This window comes from Catharus ustulatus, chromosome 6, assembly GCF_009819885.2.
Source record: "Catharus ustulatus isolate bCatUst1 chromosome 6, bCatUst1.pri.v2, whole genome shotgun sequence".
Lineage (NCBI taxonomy): Eukaryota > Metazoa > Chordata > Aves > Passeriformes > Turdidae > Catharus > Catharus ustulatus.
Window position 1 is genome coordinate 40,141,017 of NC_046226.1, and position 18,153 is coordinate 40,159,169.

At 46.5% G+C, this 18,153-nt stretch overlaps 2 protein-coding genes across 4 annotated transcripts in view; one reads left to right on the top strand and one right to left on the bottom strand.

Annotated features, from left to right (window-relative positions):
* Positions 1-1,226: 1,226 nt before the first annotated feature.
* ACP2 (acid phosphatase 2, lysosomal) lies at positions 1,227-10,063 on the bottom strand. Its single transcript, XM_033063807.1, has 11 exons — positions 9,942-10,063; positions 9,762-9,857; positions 9,598-9,684; positions 7,005-7,157; positions 6,573-6,671; positions 6,329-6,418; positions 4,154-4,286; positions 3,992-4,080; positions 3,271-3,377; positions 2,881-3,056; positions 1,227-2,798 (listed from the first exon to the last, which is right to left on the bottom strand). The coding sequence occupies exons 1-11, from the start codon at positions 10,035-10,037 to the stop codon at positions 2,662-2,664; spliced, it is 1,263 nt and encodes a 420-aa protein (XP_032919698.1). The 5' UTR covers positions 10,038-10,063; the 3' UTR covers positions 1,227-2,661.
* Positions 10,064-10,162: 99 nt separating this feature from the next.
* The window catches only part of NR1H3 (nuclear receptor subfamily 1 group H member 3), a 30,683-nt gene continuing 22,692 nt past the window's right edge, over positions 10,163-18,153 (top strand). The window contains exon 1 of one of the 3 annotated variants that reach the window (XM_033063810.2): positions 10,163-10,283. The gene's annotated coding sequence lies outside the window, so the exon portion shown is untranslated. Of the gene's footprint in view, positions 10,284-11,476; positions 11,547-16,277; positions 16,898-18,153 lie in introns of those variants that run through there. The other 2 variants (XM_033063812.2, XM_033063814.2) reach the window with 2 other exon arrangements.

Sequence of the window (18,153 nt, forward strand, 5' to 3'; positions counted from 1 at the left end):
CATGCAAGGAATTAGACTTTGTCCTTCCTCCCCAGATCTGATATTGCTTCCCTGATCCTCTTGGCCTCCCTTTCTAGAAAGTTGTGTCAATATTTGGTTCCTCCAGGTGGAGTTACTGCTCGTTTTCTGAGGCACTAGGAAAATGTCAAAGATGTTCCTAGATCTTGCTGAAGTTACTGCTTTCAGCCTACTGTACCTATTTGTCATCACTTGTCCAAGGTTTCCATTTCCTGTAGTCTGCAGTGGCACAACTCATGACAGGGTTCCCAGCCTGTTCTAGTCCAACCAAGCTGAGAAACCATTTGCTAACAGGATTGACATCTTGAAAACATAGAATGTTCACAGAGGTGAAGTCATGGATAGCTTGGATATCCTAGGAAACACCAAGCTCTCCCATATGCAAACTTGGAAAATGTGTTTTTTAAGACATCAGGCTTACCCTGTTCTTTCTGTTTGCAGCTGTTTAACTGGACCACAAAGAACAGGATGCCAGTGGTCTCTATCATTGATTGCAGGGACAGTATGGAGCTGGGCACCTACTGATTCTATAGTTTTTATTGTCAGAGTTCTGGGCTGTTTTTTGCCAATGATTAGGTGAAATTTTTCAACCATGCCTATGTGCTTCAGAATGTTTGGTAAGAGTGTTATAAAGCAGAAATGAGGGATTTCTTCCAAATACCCCTGCTCAGAGTGAAATCGCAAGACTGTTGTTAAACAGTTAAGTTTTGCTTTTCTAGTTTGTTTACAAGGCTGCCCGGGGTCTTGCTGCTGTCCCAGATGTTGATGGGAGATGGGATGAGCTCCAAGCCTGTGCAGATTCTCCACATTCATGTTTATAGTTTTGCAATATTAATATCAATAAAATTTTGTACTAAACTAAAAGTCTTCAATAGAATGACTGCTTTGAGGATACTGCTGAACTGCTTTTGTAGGGAAGAAGTTTGAGACCTTTCCACAGGAGGTCTATGATGTACAACCGTGGTAGGAGTACCAGTCATAGTACTGGGTCTGCAGAAGACCCCTCCAAGTTGGTCAGGATGCATCATCAGCTGTATCTATACATAGCTGCTGCAGTCAAAACCAGTTTATGTCAGATCTCCTGTGCTACATGTGGGATTGTGAAACAGGGAATTCCTTGGAGGGGGGTATGCTGCAGTGAATTCTGCCTGCTTTCCAACACTGAGCACACTGGTGCTAACCCTGTAAACTAGAGAAGAAGAGTAGAGTTCAGTGTGAAATTGATTTTAATAATGAAATGTATTGGAACAAGTACAGAAAATCATTCACAGTCAAAATGTCTAAATCATCATAGAAACCTTTTCTCTGTGTGTGCAAATTTTTTTTTTTAAAAAAAAGGTCTGATCCTCTTAAATGCACTTTCTATCACCTCTTTCTTGTGCCTGTTCTCACAGGCAGAAGCATTTTTTTTTATGACTGTCTTGCTGTGCAGGAGACCTAGTTTGTATCTTCAGAGGACATAAAGGTGAGGAAGATGCTGAGAACAGCAAGCTGCTTCTGCTGATTTAGGGTTCCCATGCTGCCAGATGATGATTACGGTGTGGAGAAAAGTCCCCACGGTACTCCTTAGGGGGAACAAAAGGAAATGTTTGTAACCTAAGAACTGGCTTCTGCATCCAAGAGGGGAAGGGAACTGCACCAGAAAGGGAAGTAAAAGTAGGAAGTGAATGTGCAGTATCACCATGTGAAGAGCCTGTGCTTCTGGTGCCTGCTGCACTCTCTCATTTTCTGCCAAAAACTACAAGGCAGGTGGTGAGCACTTGGTGTGAAGGTCTCTGCAGCAGCTGCAGTGCGCAGAGAGGCCAGGGTGGAGATAGAATCACACTTCAGACAAAATGCCCAAGTGTGACAAATAAAGGAATCCACAGTCACCTGCCAGCTCTGATCCTTCAGGAATTGCTCTCTCATGAAGCTCTTAGAGCTTCTTTGGGTTCTGCTCGGATTCTACTCTGAGCCAAATCCTAGAAGTGATTAAAAATGCTAGGTTTTCAGTCTTGTCCTGATTTCAATACAGTTCTCTCTTGACCCACAATGTGAAGAGGAGAAGAAAACCCAGTTGGCAGCAGTAATTACTTGACAGCAACCACAAGAAACACTTCACATGTCTCCCATTATCTGCAGCAGTTCCTTCTGCATGGACAGTAGATGAGTCTTGGTGCATTGTTGGTGAGCTGTGCCCTCAGCTCAAGCCCAGCATTTCCACCAGCAGCAGCCTTATGATGTGAGGGAAAAGCACTCAAAGTGGGTTGACCCTGAAGAGAAATGCAACTGGATGTGGCAGCTGCTGGAGCCCCAAGCTTCTCTGCCACAGTCAGAATGAGTGGTAATGTTAGAGTCACTTGAAAGGAGGAAAACTTGAAACTGGCCATGTTGGGAAGCCCAGATTGGGTAAGCTGTATGAGGATTGGGGCACCACACAGTATATTGGCTTCAAGGATAAGGTGTCATTTCCGTAGAGTAGCTCAGTTCTTTTTCTCAGTCCTTTCTAAAGGATGTCACCTTTAGAAAGCATCCAGAAATCAAGTCCAGCTTTGTTCTGGGAAGCAAAGGCCAAAAAAGAATGCTGAGTAACTGAAGGTACCCAATCATCCTTAGGGGCAACAGAGCTCCCTCCTACTGCCTGGGAAGGAGTTGAAGCAACTGTCAGGGCTGCTCTTCTCCTTCATTGGAAACGTGCCGGTAGCCAGGGGGCTGAGACTGTATGCGAAAGAGTACAGTCAAGAGGAGAATAATAAGGAGAAGGAGAATGGATCCACACACAGCCAAACCCACAAAGAGTTCTGTAAGGGAGAAAATAAGTGATCAGTATGGTATCATCCAGACTTTCCCCTTCTACCACACTCTGGTCAAGCCTGGGCTCACCTGTGTCGTGAATACTGCTTGACACTTTGCATTCTTGCTCCCAGTCCTGGGGAACAACAGGCTCTGTGAGTTCCAAGAATCTTTGCAAGGGGCATTTATGCTGACAGCCAGGGATTGTCAGTGGGAAGGGCTCCTTCCCACTCTCATTTCGGTAAAACATCTCCACAGAGAAGTTACTGAAAACGAAACACAGCAAGATGGTTTTTTTTTCCCCTCTAGTTGAAGTCATCCCTTCCCAAAAACTCAGTGTGCACACCCTTTCCTTTATTCTGGTGATAAGTTTTCCTCATGGGCGTCTGCCACTAGGAGTAAGGTTGCATGCCCCAAGAGTGGAGCCTAGCCTAACCCTCGAGGTGAAATCACAGCACATGTCTTTACTGCAGCCCTCACCCATCATCCTCTTGGTACAGTTCAAATAAATGACATGAGGCGTATGGTGCTTGGATCTTGTTGAAGACATCTAGAGCCATCTGCAGTGCCACAAGTGTGGTGTCATGCTGAGAAAGAGGGAAAAAAACCAAATCAGTCACCCTTAGGGATGTGGCAGGGCAGCTCAGACCGTTCCCAGTAACGGACAAGGCAGTGCTGAGGGGATGTCACCTTTTTAACTTCCATCTGGGAAATGGGAGAGGAACTGTACTGCTAGAATAGTGGTCTGTGATGGTGCCAGAGAAGGGAAGGAAGTGAAACAGCCGTATATATCCTGCACTGTTTTTTGAGAATTAATTTCTAGAGAGCAATTTGGAAGAGATGCTTGACTTTCTAGGCAGTAGGCTGCTAGAAAGGGGAGACAGATGTATCCACACTTCTGAAACATCACATTTGAGTAGCATCAACCCATCTAGCAAATAAATAGCACAGTGGCTCCCCAAAGTCTGCCAGTCTCATTCATGAGCCTGAGCTAACAGGAACAAGGACACATTAGGAATTTTCCTCAGGGATCCCAGAGGAACGATGCCAGATACTGCATCTCCCACCCAGTCAGAAGCAAAGATGCATGTACTATTCACTGCCTGGACTGTAGGGAAGCCAGAAAGGGTTAAAATTATCACCAAGCCCCAATCCCCTGTAAGCAGGAGACGGCTAAAAGCCAGCCCCAGTTCTAACTTACCGCTGAATAGACAAGTAGTTTTAGGTTCTGATGGGCAGAAACATTTGCTGCTTTGGTTAGATTTTTCCTTATGTGATCCAGCAGGACCCCTGGGGAAAGGGAACAGCTGGTAAGAGGCAAAAGCCAGACAGCAGCACAAGGCTCCCTCCCTGGTGCACTTACCGCCTTGCAGACGAGCTTTTTCTACCCGATTGTGGATCCCAAATAGAAATTCAAAACCAAAGTCTTTTAGTTCCCTCAAGTGAGTCATGACATCTGGAGTCGCCCATCCAGGCAAATCCATTTTGTGTGCTTGCTAGAAAGAGAAACAGAACATTAATGTGCAGGTAGCACAGGTTGCAAATTAAACAGAGAAGGGGAGGGTGTCTGGCGACCTGCCCATACTGCTGCTGCTTTCCTACACTATTTTAAATATGCAATATGCCCGTTTCCTATTTGTGCTTCTGAACTCACACTGCTGTGCTGCATACGAAGAATATATGTGGGTTTTGATGTTGTTTCAGAAAATAGTAATGAGAAGAATAAAGACTACAACCTAGGAGTTACATTTCTGTGAAAGCACAGCTGGAATGCAAGGTTATGTTGTAATTGATAAAATAATCTTAGGGCATTAACTTTACATATGGCTGATTCTGCCCTGCAGATGGCATATGGCCAAAAAAACCCCTAAACAGCTAAGTGAGTGAACATAAACTCAGAGTTTCTGGTGTACCTGCACCTGTTTCAGTGGAGGCTCTGAGGGGCACTGAAAGATACTGGACAAAGTTAGCAAGTGCTCTGTGGACGTAACAGTGGGATGCACCACTGACAAAGCCCTGTACTCAAACCCAGGAGGCCGAGAACTGGGAACCAAGAGAAGAATTTGCTTTGCAGCCAACTCATTACATGAAAGGATTAGTTATAATAGCAGACAAATAGAAGTTGTGGTTTCCCAGCATTATTCTCTTTACCACATCCCATTAGACTTCCAGAAGTTGAGGCTGAATGTCCTTAAGGGCCCATTCTGTCTGAGTGGTTCAGAGAAATTCCATCAGCAGATTAGGTATTTATTTAGTTCTTCATTAATTTAAAAAGAACATAGCTGGTAAATTCAGCTCTTTATTGTCTCCATCCAGATAGTAGAATGACTCTACTGGCTGAGGTGAGAAAAACAATCCTCTTCAGGGCACTTTTTGCATGACTTACTAAAAAGGAGGAAGACCAAAAGAGCTGAAGAGACCAATCAGTCTGAGGGTACAGTTCTGAGTGAGAACTACTCTTTCCCTAACAACATTCTGGTTTTGCTTTGGGACTGTGGGCTGTTCTCCAAGTTCTTGGGGATTATAGTGGTTGTCAGCTGGCCTTCCAGGCCCAATCTGCAAGCTCATTAAGTGACTCTTGAAAATGAAGATCTGAAATTATTGATCTCTCCGACCAAAGGATAGTTTGTTACCAACAGAAGTTGATTCACTGTGATTGTTACAAGATAGGAAATCAGGCTTGTGATACAAAGGGCAAATTCACATAGTACAATGCAGCTCTGGACTAGAATATTCTCAGCTTGCAGCAACCCAAGCTGCTACTTTACTTAGCAAAGTGCAATTCCCTGCTGATTTATCTTTTACACCCCCAAAATAGTGCACACCACTGTATGCTACTGCCAGTGAGCAAAGCAGTCTTGCACATCCATAGAATTAGTGTGACACAATGTAAAAATGCTTTAGTTTACTATGTCCATAATTCAATAATTCACAAGTTTGACATGAAAGATGTCCTTAATTTACTTCATCAGGCTGTACAGTTATACTCTGAGAAACTTTAAAATAGGTCAAAAACAGATGTGAGTAAACCCCACTTAACTCAGGATAGATGTATTTTCTTTTAGATCTGGATTAACAGGAGCACAGAAAGGTGATTGATTTAAAGTAACAGAAGGAGAGGTAACACCAGGAATAGTCCTAATTAAGGTCCCAACTGAAATCGTAAAGGTGATGTTTTTTCAGTTTGCAGAGATTTCATTTCTACCCTATTGGACTTAGGCTTGTCCACAGAGATCTAAAGATTTCAGATTGCAGTAATTTTCTAGTGACTTTCAAGAGATCATTATTATGGAGGTGGGACTTTCTCTGACTTTGACATATGTATCTGAGCTACAGAGTAGGAGGTTATAGGGTGCAAAACCAGGTAATTCTTGGCACATCTCTCTATTGAGTAGGAACTATTGTTCTGAAATTAGAACATTACTTCTAATTGTAGGGTGAAAAGTTGTTTCATGGGATTTTGTAAAATAATTTCCACCAAATCCAGTGAATCCTAAAGACCAGATTCCGGTGGGTGTAAGATAATGGCCAGACTTACTTCACAGAACAGTGTGTCATACACACTCCATATACTCTCGAGAGAGATATTCCGGATCCCGGTCTCCTTTGCCACCATCTGCAGGAATTGCTGTAGGTTGGAGAAGAGAGAAAGATCTTCATTTTTCTAATCTCATGATGTACCATATGCACTAGTATCCCTTCCCTTTTCTCAGAGCTCTGATTATATGGAGGTGATGACTACAAGCCTAGAACCACCTTACCTCATGCAAACAATCACTTACCCAATTCTCTTTGGTCTTATTTATGTATTCCGCTGAGTGCCGTGTTTCAGTCTGTAGCTGTTCATACCGTGGACAAGGTGTCAAAGGGAACTTCAGTAGCTGGGCAGAGACAAGAGCAGCCAGGTCACCAAGAATGCTGGAGTAAAGAATTTGCAGTAAACATGCACAACTATAATGAACTCCTGACTGCATCTATACACAGCCTCACAGAGTGCTTGCTGACATACTCCAGACCATGTGTGTCTGCTTGGGTGTTGCACCTGACATATTGAGTGAACCCAGCCCCTGAATTCTCTCATCTTCTTCTGAGAATAGGAAAACCTCTGCAAGGTAGGTCCCAGGAGAAGTTCAAGAGAATCTGAAGACTGTAGCAAATATTTTTGAACACTACACTACTTGAGTAGTCAATACATATCTTTCAGAGGAACTTACCCTTTCATCAGACTCAGGCACTGTGTGTACAGGGATAGGCTGCCAGGAGATGTTAGGGTTGAACATCTCTTGTCCTTCTGGGGGATAGAGGCCGGCCAGATTGGCCTCTGCACTCATCAGCGTCCGATCACAGTCCGTGCTGCGGATGAAGATCTGCCAGGACAGGGATAGTGCACCATTACTAACACCCCTGCAGGTGGTGGTGCTCATGCACAGGATGATGCGCTCGCCCAGGAACGCTGCTGAGCGCCCTGCAGCTGCTCTGGGACAGCAGGGGAGCAGGAGTCCAAGGGACCGAGCCTGCAGATGTTGGCCTGGTCAAACTGTCAGGACACACAAAGAAAATCTGCTCTCGAATACTAGAGCTGTCTGGTCTGGATACCCAGGTGTACTACGCAGAAGATAGAGACAGAAAGGAGTCTAAGTCTGAAGAAGAGTCAGAAAATAGGAAGACAAAGATGCAGAAAACTATGGGCACGGATAGGAAATGTGCTATATTTGCAGAGCAGTACTGAAGAAAACTGCATTCTGTTGTCGGCTCAAGGAATGACTGACTGTGCTCAGGAAAAGAAATGGCTTCTTCAAGCCTCAGCTTTTCCATCTGAGAAACAAAGACAAGTGTGATCTGACTAACAAGAGAATAAACTAAAACAAAGAGGGCTGGAATTTTATATGATCATTGTGGGTTCTTTGGATTAATGAGCCAAGACTTGACCATTCTAGAGCTCAGAAGAGACAGCTCTGAGCCAGAAAAAAAGGAGAAATTAGAAAAATACAGCAATGTTCAGAAGTTCACAATGGTAAAATTTTAGTATTCTGGCATCTGTGTACTCAAAACAGTTAAGGGGAAACTAGAGAGAAACCAGTGATAAAACAAGAACAGAAAAGCATAAAAGAATGTCCCAGGAAACAGCATGTTTGATCCAAAACAACAACAAAAAGCCTGAAGAATGAAATATAATGTAAAGATAGGAATTTTTTTTTAAATGTTAGGAGAGAAACATAATATATATATACTCTGTATAATCTCTCTCATATGAAATGTACCTCAGAAATTTTACGGTCATAAGGAAAAAAATCCAACTGTTCTTTTCTCTGACATCAGGGTCTGCCCACTTTTACCTCTTAGCTGTGGTTTGAATAAACTGACCCTGTACTCATTAGACAGGTTTACTTTTATCCTTGGTAAGCTCTGAAGAAATAAAAAGGAAATATTTTAAAAGATAAGGACCTAATTCTAGAAGTATCATAAAACCCCCAAGCAATTAAGCCCTGAGTGTACATGCTTTCTTCAGCACCTTTTGCCACAAGGCTCCAGCTTGTCGCTGAGTCAGGTGACAGACAGTCATATGGTGTCACCCAGAGGCAACACTTCTTACAAGGGAGGTTGCTCAACTTGAGCAAGGGTTCAGGCTTGGTTAGCAGAACAGCTTTTGTTTGCACATGTCTTGGTTTGTTTTTCTTTCTCAAGCAAGAGAAAGAAAACAGTTTCAACTTGCAGAAGCTGTGTAAGAGTGAAGTATGTTTGGAAAGGAACTACTGAGAATAGTTAAAGGATCTGTGTTTGAGCCAATGCTGGAAGTTTTGTTGATGAAGTAAATGTCAAAGAAAGAATGTAATCTGAACTGTGACAAGTTGGGTTCTCACTGGGAAGCCCTATAAGTGAAGAAACAAGGAAAGGTATATGGTTATTCTTAGTTTGCTCCATCTGTTCAATCACTTTAATTGAGCTCAGATAAAATCATTGAAGTGGGGCAGAGACTGAAGTGGGACAAGGTGCCTTGGCTGCCTGCTGTCCATCTAAACCAGCCTCTTGTCTGGACACCTGTTCAGATTTCAATTGAGTCAATACCAGTTGATTATTAGCAAGGGTACTTAGGAGGATTTTTTATTTCCTTACTTTTTAAAAATCTTTTATCATTTCCTCTGTGCTCAGTACATGGTTCCCCAAGGGCTCTGTGACTCTTCTCAAATTAAATCTATCAGTTTCTCAAGAACTATTATAAAGTGTGAGAACATCCTAATGAGAGAGAGGGGAATTAATTGCTTTGGGCAACTGAAGCTGTCAATACATTACAGGTGAAAGGAAATGAGAGGGTCATTGCTGGCCAGTAATTATTACTTATATTTACAGGCTCTGGTGAGATTATACCTCAGGTGCACTGGGGAGGGCAGGGCCAACACGGGCTGCATTCTTGTGAGCTATTGTAACAGGAAAAAAAAAATCTCACAAGCTCGAATAAGAAACAAATACCAGCCACAATACACACAGCTGTTTAGCTCCCTGGACTTTAGAGTGGGTGACTCGAAAAGTCTCACTACTCTGGCTGGAATTTGCCTTCGCAACTGCTGCGAGGGCAGCGCGGAGACGGGGCCGATCCGTGCCCTGCGGCCAGACTCAGCTCAGAGCCCGCGCTTGGCCTTTCTTACTCTTCTGCAATGGGCTAAGGAACGAAAATACTTGGAGACGAGTCCCGGCGCTGGCATTTCCCTTCCCAAAGGAGCCACCCGCAACCCTGGCCCCCGCGGCGGCTCGGGCCCACCGTGGGGCGGCCGAGAGCGGCGCTCCCCGAGCCGAGGGGCTGGCACTGACCTCCTGCCGCCGGTACGTGTCGCTGAGGAAGTTGCGGTAGCGCCGCCGCAGGGCCTGGCCCAGCTCCCACTGCTGCCGCATCCCCACCTGCAACGGCACCGGGCGTCACCGGCGGTCCGGACCCCTGCCGGCCCCCGCCCCGCCTCGCCTCGCTCCGCTCGCACCTGCGTGAGCTGCCCGAATCCCTGGGGCCAAGCGCTCTCCTGGTACGGGTCCCTCGGGAAGGCCTTGATGGGCGAGCGGTCTCCGTGCCGGTACACCTGCGGGCGGCATAGCGTCACCTCGGCCCGACCCAGCCATCTCGGCCCGGTCCGGCTCCCCCCGCGCTCCCCTGTCCCCCTCACCAATGTCACGAAGTGGAGGCTGCGAGCCCGGGCGGACGGCGGCTGCAGGCACAGCGCCAGGAGCAGCAGGACGGCACTGCCCCGCCCGCCCGCCATGGCGCTCGCACACCGCCCGGAACCGAGCGCCAGCGGCCGCGGGCCCGCGCGGACGCGGTTTCGCAGCGCACAGCCCCGGCCGCGCTCCCGGCGCTGTGCCCGCCCCCGAGGAGGAGGATCCCGGCGGCGGCACAACCCCGCTCATCGCCCTGAGCGGCCGCGTCGGGCCCGCCGGGCTGGCGGAGCTGACCTCGGCTGTCAGCCCTGCCAAGGCTTCGCTCCGGGCTGCAGCTGCGGAGGCGCTCGGTAGGAGCGGGGGGGAGTAAGGGCGCAGCGGTGTCACCCCCGCCGCAGCTTCGCTCCGGGACACGAGGTTTCACGGGGTTCTGGCGTTGTCCGTGTGCTCTTGGGTAAACTCGTGGGCAGAAGGAGGGAAGGCGGCCTGGCACGCACAGCCCGGCGGCCGTGGGTCGCTAATCGTCCCTGAGCATGCCCGTGTGGAATGGCAAGCTGCTGCTGGTCCTGGCTCTTGGCAAAGAGGCGGGTTTTGCCCAGTTTGGGTTGTTCTTTACGAGGCTTGGTCGACTTAGACGAGTGTTAGACGAAACCTGGCTTCTGCTGCCGCCTGTGCATCCGCTGGATCCTTGGCCGAGGATCTCGTGGGCACCGTGTAGAGGGAAAGGTCATAGGCAGTTAAATTAATTTAGTGCTGCTTAGTGTTTATCTCCGCAACGAAATGCGTAGAGGGAGATGAATGAGATTCTCAGCCTTCTCTTTTTTAAGGAAAGACGGAAACACTGCTCTCGCGTTGGAAAGAAGTCTGGGAGTCATGAAGCACAGCGGCTCATAACCTTTTGTACCTGTTTATTTGCTTAAAACTTTCTGTAGTTTGCAGCGTTAGGAAGTTGTGTGTAAGGTCTTAATAAGAGTGCCAAATTGTTTGTGAAGCAGAGGGGTTATTTCAGGGCAGGGTTGGTGCAATACACGAGGCTCGGCTGGACGGAATAACGTGTTTAATTTGCTCATGCTCGAATGCCTGGTGAATTTAAACTAAATTATGTTTCCTATTTCTAGGACAGCAAGAAGCCGTGGTTTTGTTGGGTTTTTTGGTTTTTTTTTTCCTCTTTGTTTACCGATACCGCATCACTGAGCAGGTTCTTGGCGAGTGCTGGAAGGACAAGGGTCTCTGCGGAGGGGGAACGCGCGCCGTTGCTGCGGCACCTGCTTTGGGATTGTTCTGTTGTTGCCGCTGGTTTTGCCGCGCTGAGGGCGGGCCGGCGGCGGAGGCTCGGTGGGGACGGGGCTGCGGGCGCGCGTGGCTCCCGGGCGGCGGGAGCGCTCGGGGGCGCGGAGCCTTCGCGTCCCGCAGGACCCGCGGGGGCGGAGCGGGGCGGGCGGCGCCTGCACGTGACCCGGGCCCGCGTGACATCACGGCAGCTCCGCCGCGGCGCCGGGAAGAGCGCCGGGAACAACGCCGGCAAGAGCGCCGGGAGCAGCGCCGGGCCGGGCCGCCCCTCCCGCCGCGGCTTGGGCACCTGCGCCACGGGGGGCGGCGGCCGCGCATCGCCGGTAACTTTTAGCGCTGGCTCTGGCTGTGGGGGCGGCGGTGCCTCCTTCTCGCCGCCCGCGGGGCCGTGACTCACGGCGGGGGACGGGGACGCGCTGTCCCGCCCCGCGGCCTGCGCCGGCCCGAGCGCCGCAGCGTTCCCTGCCACCGGGAGCCGGCGGCGCAGCGCCGGCCGCTCGCGTCGTGCTGCCGGCCGGGCCGGGCCGGGCTGCGCTGGAAGGTGCTGGAAGGAAGAGCACGGCGGCGGCCCGTCCCGCTGGAGCGTCCAGGGCCCGGCGGGGTGCGGGCCGGGCTGGCGGCGTCCCCCGAGTGGGGCCCGGCGGAGGGAGGGAAGGGGTCACTCTCGGCCTGGGTCCGGAGCCCAGCGCCGGCCGTGATGCGCGGTGTCTGCGGCGGGGACTGCGCGGTTGTCCCCTGGGAAAGAGTCCCTTTGCTGAGGGGGTCGCAGGCATCTGGTTAGCGGTGTCAGTTTCTCGTGGCTGTTGAGTATCTGAAGAGTCTGGGTTTCTGTCTGCTCTCTCCGGAGGTACTGTCCGGAGATGTTTACTTGCTTTGTGGTAACTTGTTAGCTTTCCTCTCTGCTCAACTTGAAGTTCTCTGTGTCATTCACCTGTTGCATCCTGTCAACTCAGGTCGCAAGTTTTCTAGGACAGAAACTTGTCTGTACGGCTGTCGGTTTGCATGGTGCTGTTAAAAGGTGACTTCGCTTACATTGGTGGTTACACTTCATCGTGCCATTTCACTGGCGCTTATGGTGCTAAGGTCCACAGATCTGGCAAAACAGGATTTCGTTATGGCCTGGAAGGAAACCTTGAAACACTGGTGAAAGAGAAATGCTCTGCCTCCTGAAACTTCCTTTCCTTCTTTTCTTTTTCCTGAAGGGACAGCTGGGCCCTTCCCTGAAAGGCTTTTTTGAGGGAGTCTCCAACACTGAGTCACATTTCTGACTAACAATTTGGATCACTGTGTGTCAGACGGTTTCTGGCTATGACTGCAGGTTATGTTTGTCTGTAGGGAAGACTCCTCTCAGATCTGTTTCTTGTTTCAAGGTACATGGAGTTGATCTGCTGTTCCTGGGTGTCAGAGAGAAGGCTATGTCTGAGATCAGACAAAAGAAAACAGAAAACCTGGTTTCTAGTTCCTTTACTGAGTGGTGGGCTTGATTTTTGTAATTGAGTCTGAATCAAGACATAACCCCCTTACTGAGGTAGAAGAACATTCCTTATATTTTAATTATGTTAACAAAAACTGTTTGAAGACTTCAGCCAGTTCTCGCTGAGCTCTACCCTTCTATCATTTGGACTGTGGAAGGAGGGCGTTGGATGGGGTACACATTGTACCAGGGCCAGATGGGGGTTGGCCTTGCTACGCTTTTTTGCCACTTGAATATGCACCTCTGGCATATTCAGCAGAAGATACCTCTGCTGCAAGGCTTGTGACACAGGCAGATTGACTGTGTGGTTTCCTGGTGTGACCCCTTTCTGAAATCTAGCACTTGCAGTGGTACTTCTTTCTCATACATGCATATCCCCATGCATCCTTTTTCATACAGGAAGGTCAGCTTTTGCAGGAGAAAAAACAGGGTGAAAATATTTTAAAACTTTCTCCCAGACTGTCAAAATGAAAGGTGGAGGAAACAAACCTAAACCAGCCTGAGAGAGGACAGAAAATGGGTCATTGTGCAGCTGCATGGGAGTTCTGTAGTTGCCAGAGGAAACTTAGAGTTATTCATGTTGTGAAGGGACGCAGGGAGAACTGCCACAGCAGGGACTATATATTTATATATAAATTGCCTAATCTAAAAAAATAGGGACAGGAAACTTTATCAGAGAATTAGTGTGTCCTGGCAGTGTGCCTGGGGTTGCCGTCGCTTGCTTTTTCCAGTTACTGCTGCTGCAGCTCCCTGTGCCTGGTCAGCATGTTTCCCTTACCAGCTGGCTGTGCAGGGAGGCAGGGGGAGGCTATGCAGCCGTATAAATACAGAACAGGAGTTTGCTGCCTTGTCCCTGTCTTACACCTGCAGGAAGAGTTGTGTTTCCAGTGTGTTAAAGGGCGTTTGGTTGCTATGACTTTCTTTTCCTTTCTCTGTGATTAGTCTTTGCAACTCTGCATGCTTGTTCTGAGGTAAACAGAAGGATTAATATTTTGCTGTTGTTGAATGTTGGATCAAGTGGCGGTGGTCTCACATCCCAGAAGTATGTCTCTTGTAATTACATCTGTTCTGTGAATGTATGGCTGTGAAGACTGTCAGTTTTACAAATTTCAAGTTTAGAATTTAAAAATCTTTAACTGTTGCTGTTTATCAGAAGTTGTGGTTGCCATCTGACTAAGAAAGAGTATAGAATATAATGTGCTTTGTCTTGAGTGCATTGAAGGATGATACTGCTTTCTGCTCTGGAAGCAACTGATGTGAAAGTGTCATTGTTGCAGATGTGTGGGTCTTTGCATGTTGAATAGGAAAGCTTATCAGATTGTTTGCCACTCTCCCTCTTTTCCCTCCCCACCTCCCTCCCTCCCCCACCGAGTAATGAGATTCACACACCTGATAGCCTTGGAGAAAAGTCAGTCTTCTAGAACTGTCATAGGTGTTCCTGCCCATGGTGGTGGGGGTTGAACCTACCTGATTTTTTAGGTCCATTTTATTATTCTATACAAAGATACCTTGTTTCTTTGGGGGAGAGTGTTCTGCTGATCTTCTGTAGAATGTGTTAACTTGTTTTCCTTACAGCGTAATAACTCGGGAAGGCAGAGTCACATTCTCTTGAGTGTGGAAACTGGCTTGGTGTGAAGGAACCTCATCTTAGGAGGAAAGTCAGGGGAGTGCTTCCTTCTGATAGGTACAGGTCTGCATTAAGGCTGTAAACAGGTTGAACTTGGTCATTAGATCATACTTCTGCTAGTATACAAGTATTGTGTTTGACTTAGTGTTTTTATTGTAGTTACTTCAGGTTTGAGAAAGGTGTATAATAATGTTAGAAGAGGCTGTCCATGTTCAGTCAGACCTTAAAAATATCAGTTAGGAAGAGTACAATGGCTTCCTTTAGCATTCCTGTGTCAATTTTGTTCTGTGACTTCCTGCTTGTGACCAAATACTTTTTTTTTCCATATTTGGATCATAGACAAATTCCTTTCTTGTGTTCCCACTGAAAGGGAGACACCCCTAAAGCTAGTGTAACTTGTACTTTTATATCTGGAGATCTCAAAACCAGATTTCCTTTAAATCAAAATTACTTGCTTTATAGAGTGTCAAAAAGAAAATACTAAGGTGATTTGCGTAATCTTGGTGTAATATTATAAATCACTTTGAAGTATACACTGTCAAACTCTTAACAATCTTATTTGGAGAGGACAAAGGTTAACTAAGGTAGTGCACAGAGGGGAGCAGAGCATTGCAGACCTTTCTAGTAGGTTTAAGGAGGGGAAAACAAAAAGTTTATTTAGTGGGAAGTCGGTGAAAATGTTAGAGAGTGAGAAATCTAATTCTTGTTTTGAACAGACCCAAACTAGTGCCTGTAAGGATTAAGTAGGGGAACCATCTTGTGGGATGTGAGAATTGAAGCAATTTAAAAGACATGTTGCAGAGTCGGGTTGTATTGTGTACTCACAGAAACCTCTCTGAGATGTAAATAAGATGTTAGGTGAGTATCAGATTGATTGCTAAAGCACATGACTGACAAGAGAGTAGGTGTCTCCTGGCATATAAGGCTTTCTAGTTTGTTTTAAGATTTAAAAAATATTGGCAAATATGCTCAAAAAATTTCTTGAAACCAATAGGGCATGGAAGTTGTATCCTCTCTCCCTGCAGGGTGCGGGGCAGTGTTGGCCCACTGGCCCTACTTGCAGCTAGGAGGCAAACAAGGTCGATTGGTTTAAATCAAGGCTTCCCACTTGCTGATAGAAATCCTGATTAAAGTTAGTGATTTAAATAATTCATTTAAAGTTTGTTTTGCATTTGATAATTTCTTTAAAGGCAGCTTTAGTGTAATCAGTCAGGCTCATCTATTGCTGCTCCTTGCCAAACAATACAGTGTATCTGTGTACTTATGTACTTATATATTTATGCTATTATATCATAGTTATATGTTTACATTACAAAATGGTCAGTTGTAATTACTAGGTGAATTTCTTTCCTCATTACTTGTACAAAACTGCATTTGAATAAAAAGGTCAAATCAAATATGCACTTTTTAATAATTGTACTATAATCACACAAATCATGCACTGGATACATATAGGAAAATACACTTGCTGGAGAGAACTATTAAATAACTGATTCTGTCAGGGTAGTGTTATCTGTATTTTGCAGAATGAATTGGTTGGTTTTGGTAATTGTCTCTTTCTAGGTCTTAAAATGACCATAACTCATTCCTTGTCTTGTTTTCATTTGGAGATTGTAGGAGAGAGGTACCTCCCACCCATTTTATGCTACCTCCACCAGCTTTGAGTGAACTGAACTAATTTAATAAGTGAATTGAAGAAACAAATCTTTCTGCCTTTTTAAGAAAGAATTGTTTTGTACTGAGTCTGCAGATTTAGTGACTTCCTTGAGTTTAGGAATTAGACTTTTAAAATGTTCTCAAGTAGCTATGTACTGCTTGAATAGGGCCTCTGTGTGTTTGTTTAAATGGTAGTTTTAGGCTTCATAATAAATTGCCATTAACTTAGAAAATAAATTAACAAGTGTAATTATGAAAACTGTGTGTTAAACCCATTTAAAAGCAAATGTTTGGAATTTAATTAGTCTTATCTAGAGACCTTATGAAATGAGGGTGAACAGGTAAGCTTCTGTAACAGCTCTTAGTATGTCTTGGTTGCCATGGACATACATGCAGAAATGTGCCAGCCCCCAAAGGACTCCACATGCCTTGCCAGAGATTTTGCTGGAAGAGTTCACAGTCAGAGATGCACACGTAGTGGCTTTTTGCACATCTGCTGGCAGAAGCTCACATGCAGCTTTGTGTGGGCACATGAACTTGCACTGAAGCAGCCTTTGGGACTTGCTGTGGTGGTGCATGCCTTGACACGCAGGCACACATGCACACTCGGAGTCCTGTGGGCAGCCCTCAGCAGCATGCATTGGCTTGCATGAGAAGTGCCACCGAGGCAGGGCAACTCAGCTCAGCCAGCTGCAAGCTCCAAGAGCAGGAGAAGCTGTCACCTGGCCCTCAAACAACAACTTTGTGATTCCAGTCTTCTGGTTGACTGCTTCTCACCTTTGGCCATTGTGTGCAGGAAAGGAATAATATGTTGATTTCTGTGAAAGGGCTAGGAAGAAGTTCAAAAGATGGCTTTTGTGTTTACAGCTGGTGAGATGGACATTCTCAGGCATCTGCATGTCTGGACAGGAAGCCAGGTAAGGATGTGATTAAAGATCCATATAGCATGAGCACAGGCAATGTTGCACTAATGCACCTTTAAGGAAGGTGTCAGAACCCCTTCCTTAGCAAAGGAAGAGGGAACGTCTTTTGTGAGGAGTGTTTTAAAGTGAAAAATAAAAATTTAAAATGTAAGATATGAAATAACTATTCAACTGTGGAGTTGTACAATGTTGCCTCTGTTATCGGTGTGTATGTGAAAAGTGGAGATGTAACTTTCTGGCTGGTATGGGACTGAAGAAAAATTTTTCCTTGGTCTGCAGAAAGCACCCAAGCTGCTGTTTGTTCTTGTAGAAATCAAACAAGAGTGGGGAAAGGAGAAACCTTTGCCTGAAGAAAACATGAATTTTCTCCCTGTCAGCTGTACTTAGAGGGCATTTTCTAAAGGTCTGCTTTTACGCAGCAGGCTGGGGGTGAAAGATGAAGAAAAAAACAAGAATAGACTGCAGACTTTGTTCTCCCTTGTTTCAGTATCATCTTCCACTGCTACTCCCTGATACTTGCTGTGGGTGGTGCCTTTAGCGGTGTCCCAGAATCAGTGGGCCATCCACACCCTTCTTCCTTGACACAAGGATCAAAATAAGAAATGGAGACACTTGTTGGCTTAGTCCCATTGCCTACTCCCACACACTTGTACATGTGATACATTTTGCAGCCTTGTTCTTGGATTTGCACTTATTTCTGAGAAGTCAAGTTTATAGAAGTGTTCTGATAGGATAATGTTTGCTTGCTGGCTTCATGCAGACCCTGCTGGGGTGTCAGTCTTTGCAGGATAGCTGGCTTCTCATTTGTCTATGGCTCATGTGTGATGGCTCCATTCTTGCAGCAGGGTTGTGCCAGAGTTGGGAACAGACTTTCAGTCTGTTCTGAGCTGTTATTGGGGCAATAGGAAAACATTGGTCTGTTAACACCTCTGGTCTCTTTGTACCTTGGTAATGCAGTTTCCACATGGATGCAGGTGAGGCCTCCTGGGTGCTCAGAGACAACCTGCGAGGAGAGTCGGTGGCTCTGTTTTCCCATCTGGTGGGTGTGCCGTGAGTGCAGCCATTTCACTGGCTGGGCTTTGAGCGGTGGATTCTGTCCGGCTCTGAACTGTTTTTGAGCTGAGTGTTTGTGGTGATGTAAGGCACTGTGAGAAGGGAACATGACTTGGCAGGACAAAGTCTGCAGAAAGTTCAGCTCCACGTTTGGCCAAGAGCCTCCAAGGGAATGAGATCGACACACACATTCTGCT

Excerpts from the sequence above, each read along its gene's own strand:
- ACP2 (XM_033063807.1), bottom strand. The coding sequence starts at position 10,037 with ATGGCGGGCGGGCGGGGCAGTGCCGTCCTGCTGCTCCTGGCGCTGTGC. Across the intron at positions 6,419-6,572 it reads ATAAGACCAAAGAGAATTGG|CAATTCCTGCAGATGGTGGC; the intron begins GTAAGTGATTGT and ends TCCAACCTACAG. Across the intron at positions 3,378-3,991 it reads AACTACTTGTCTATTCAGCG|CATGACACCACACTTGTGGC; the intron begins GTAAGTTAGAAC and ends CCTCTTTCTCAG.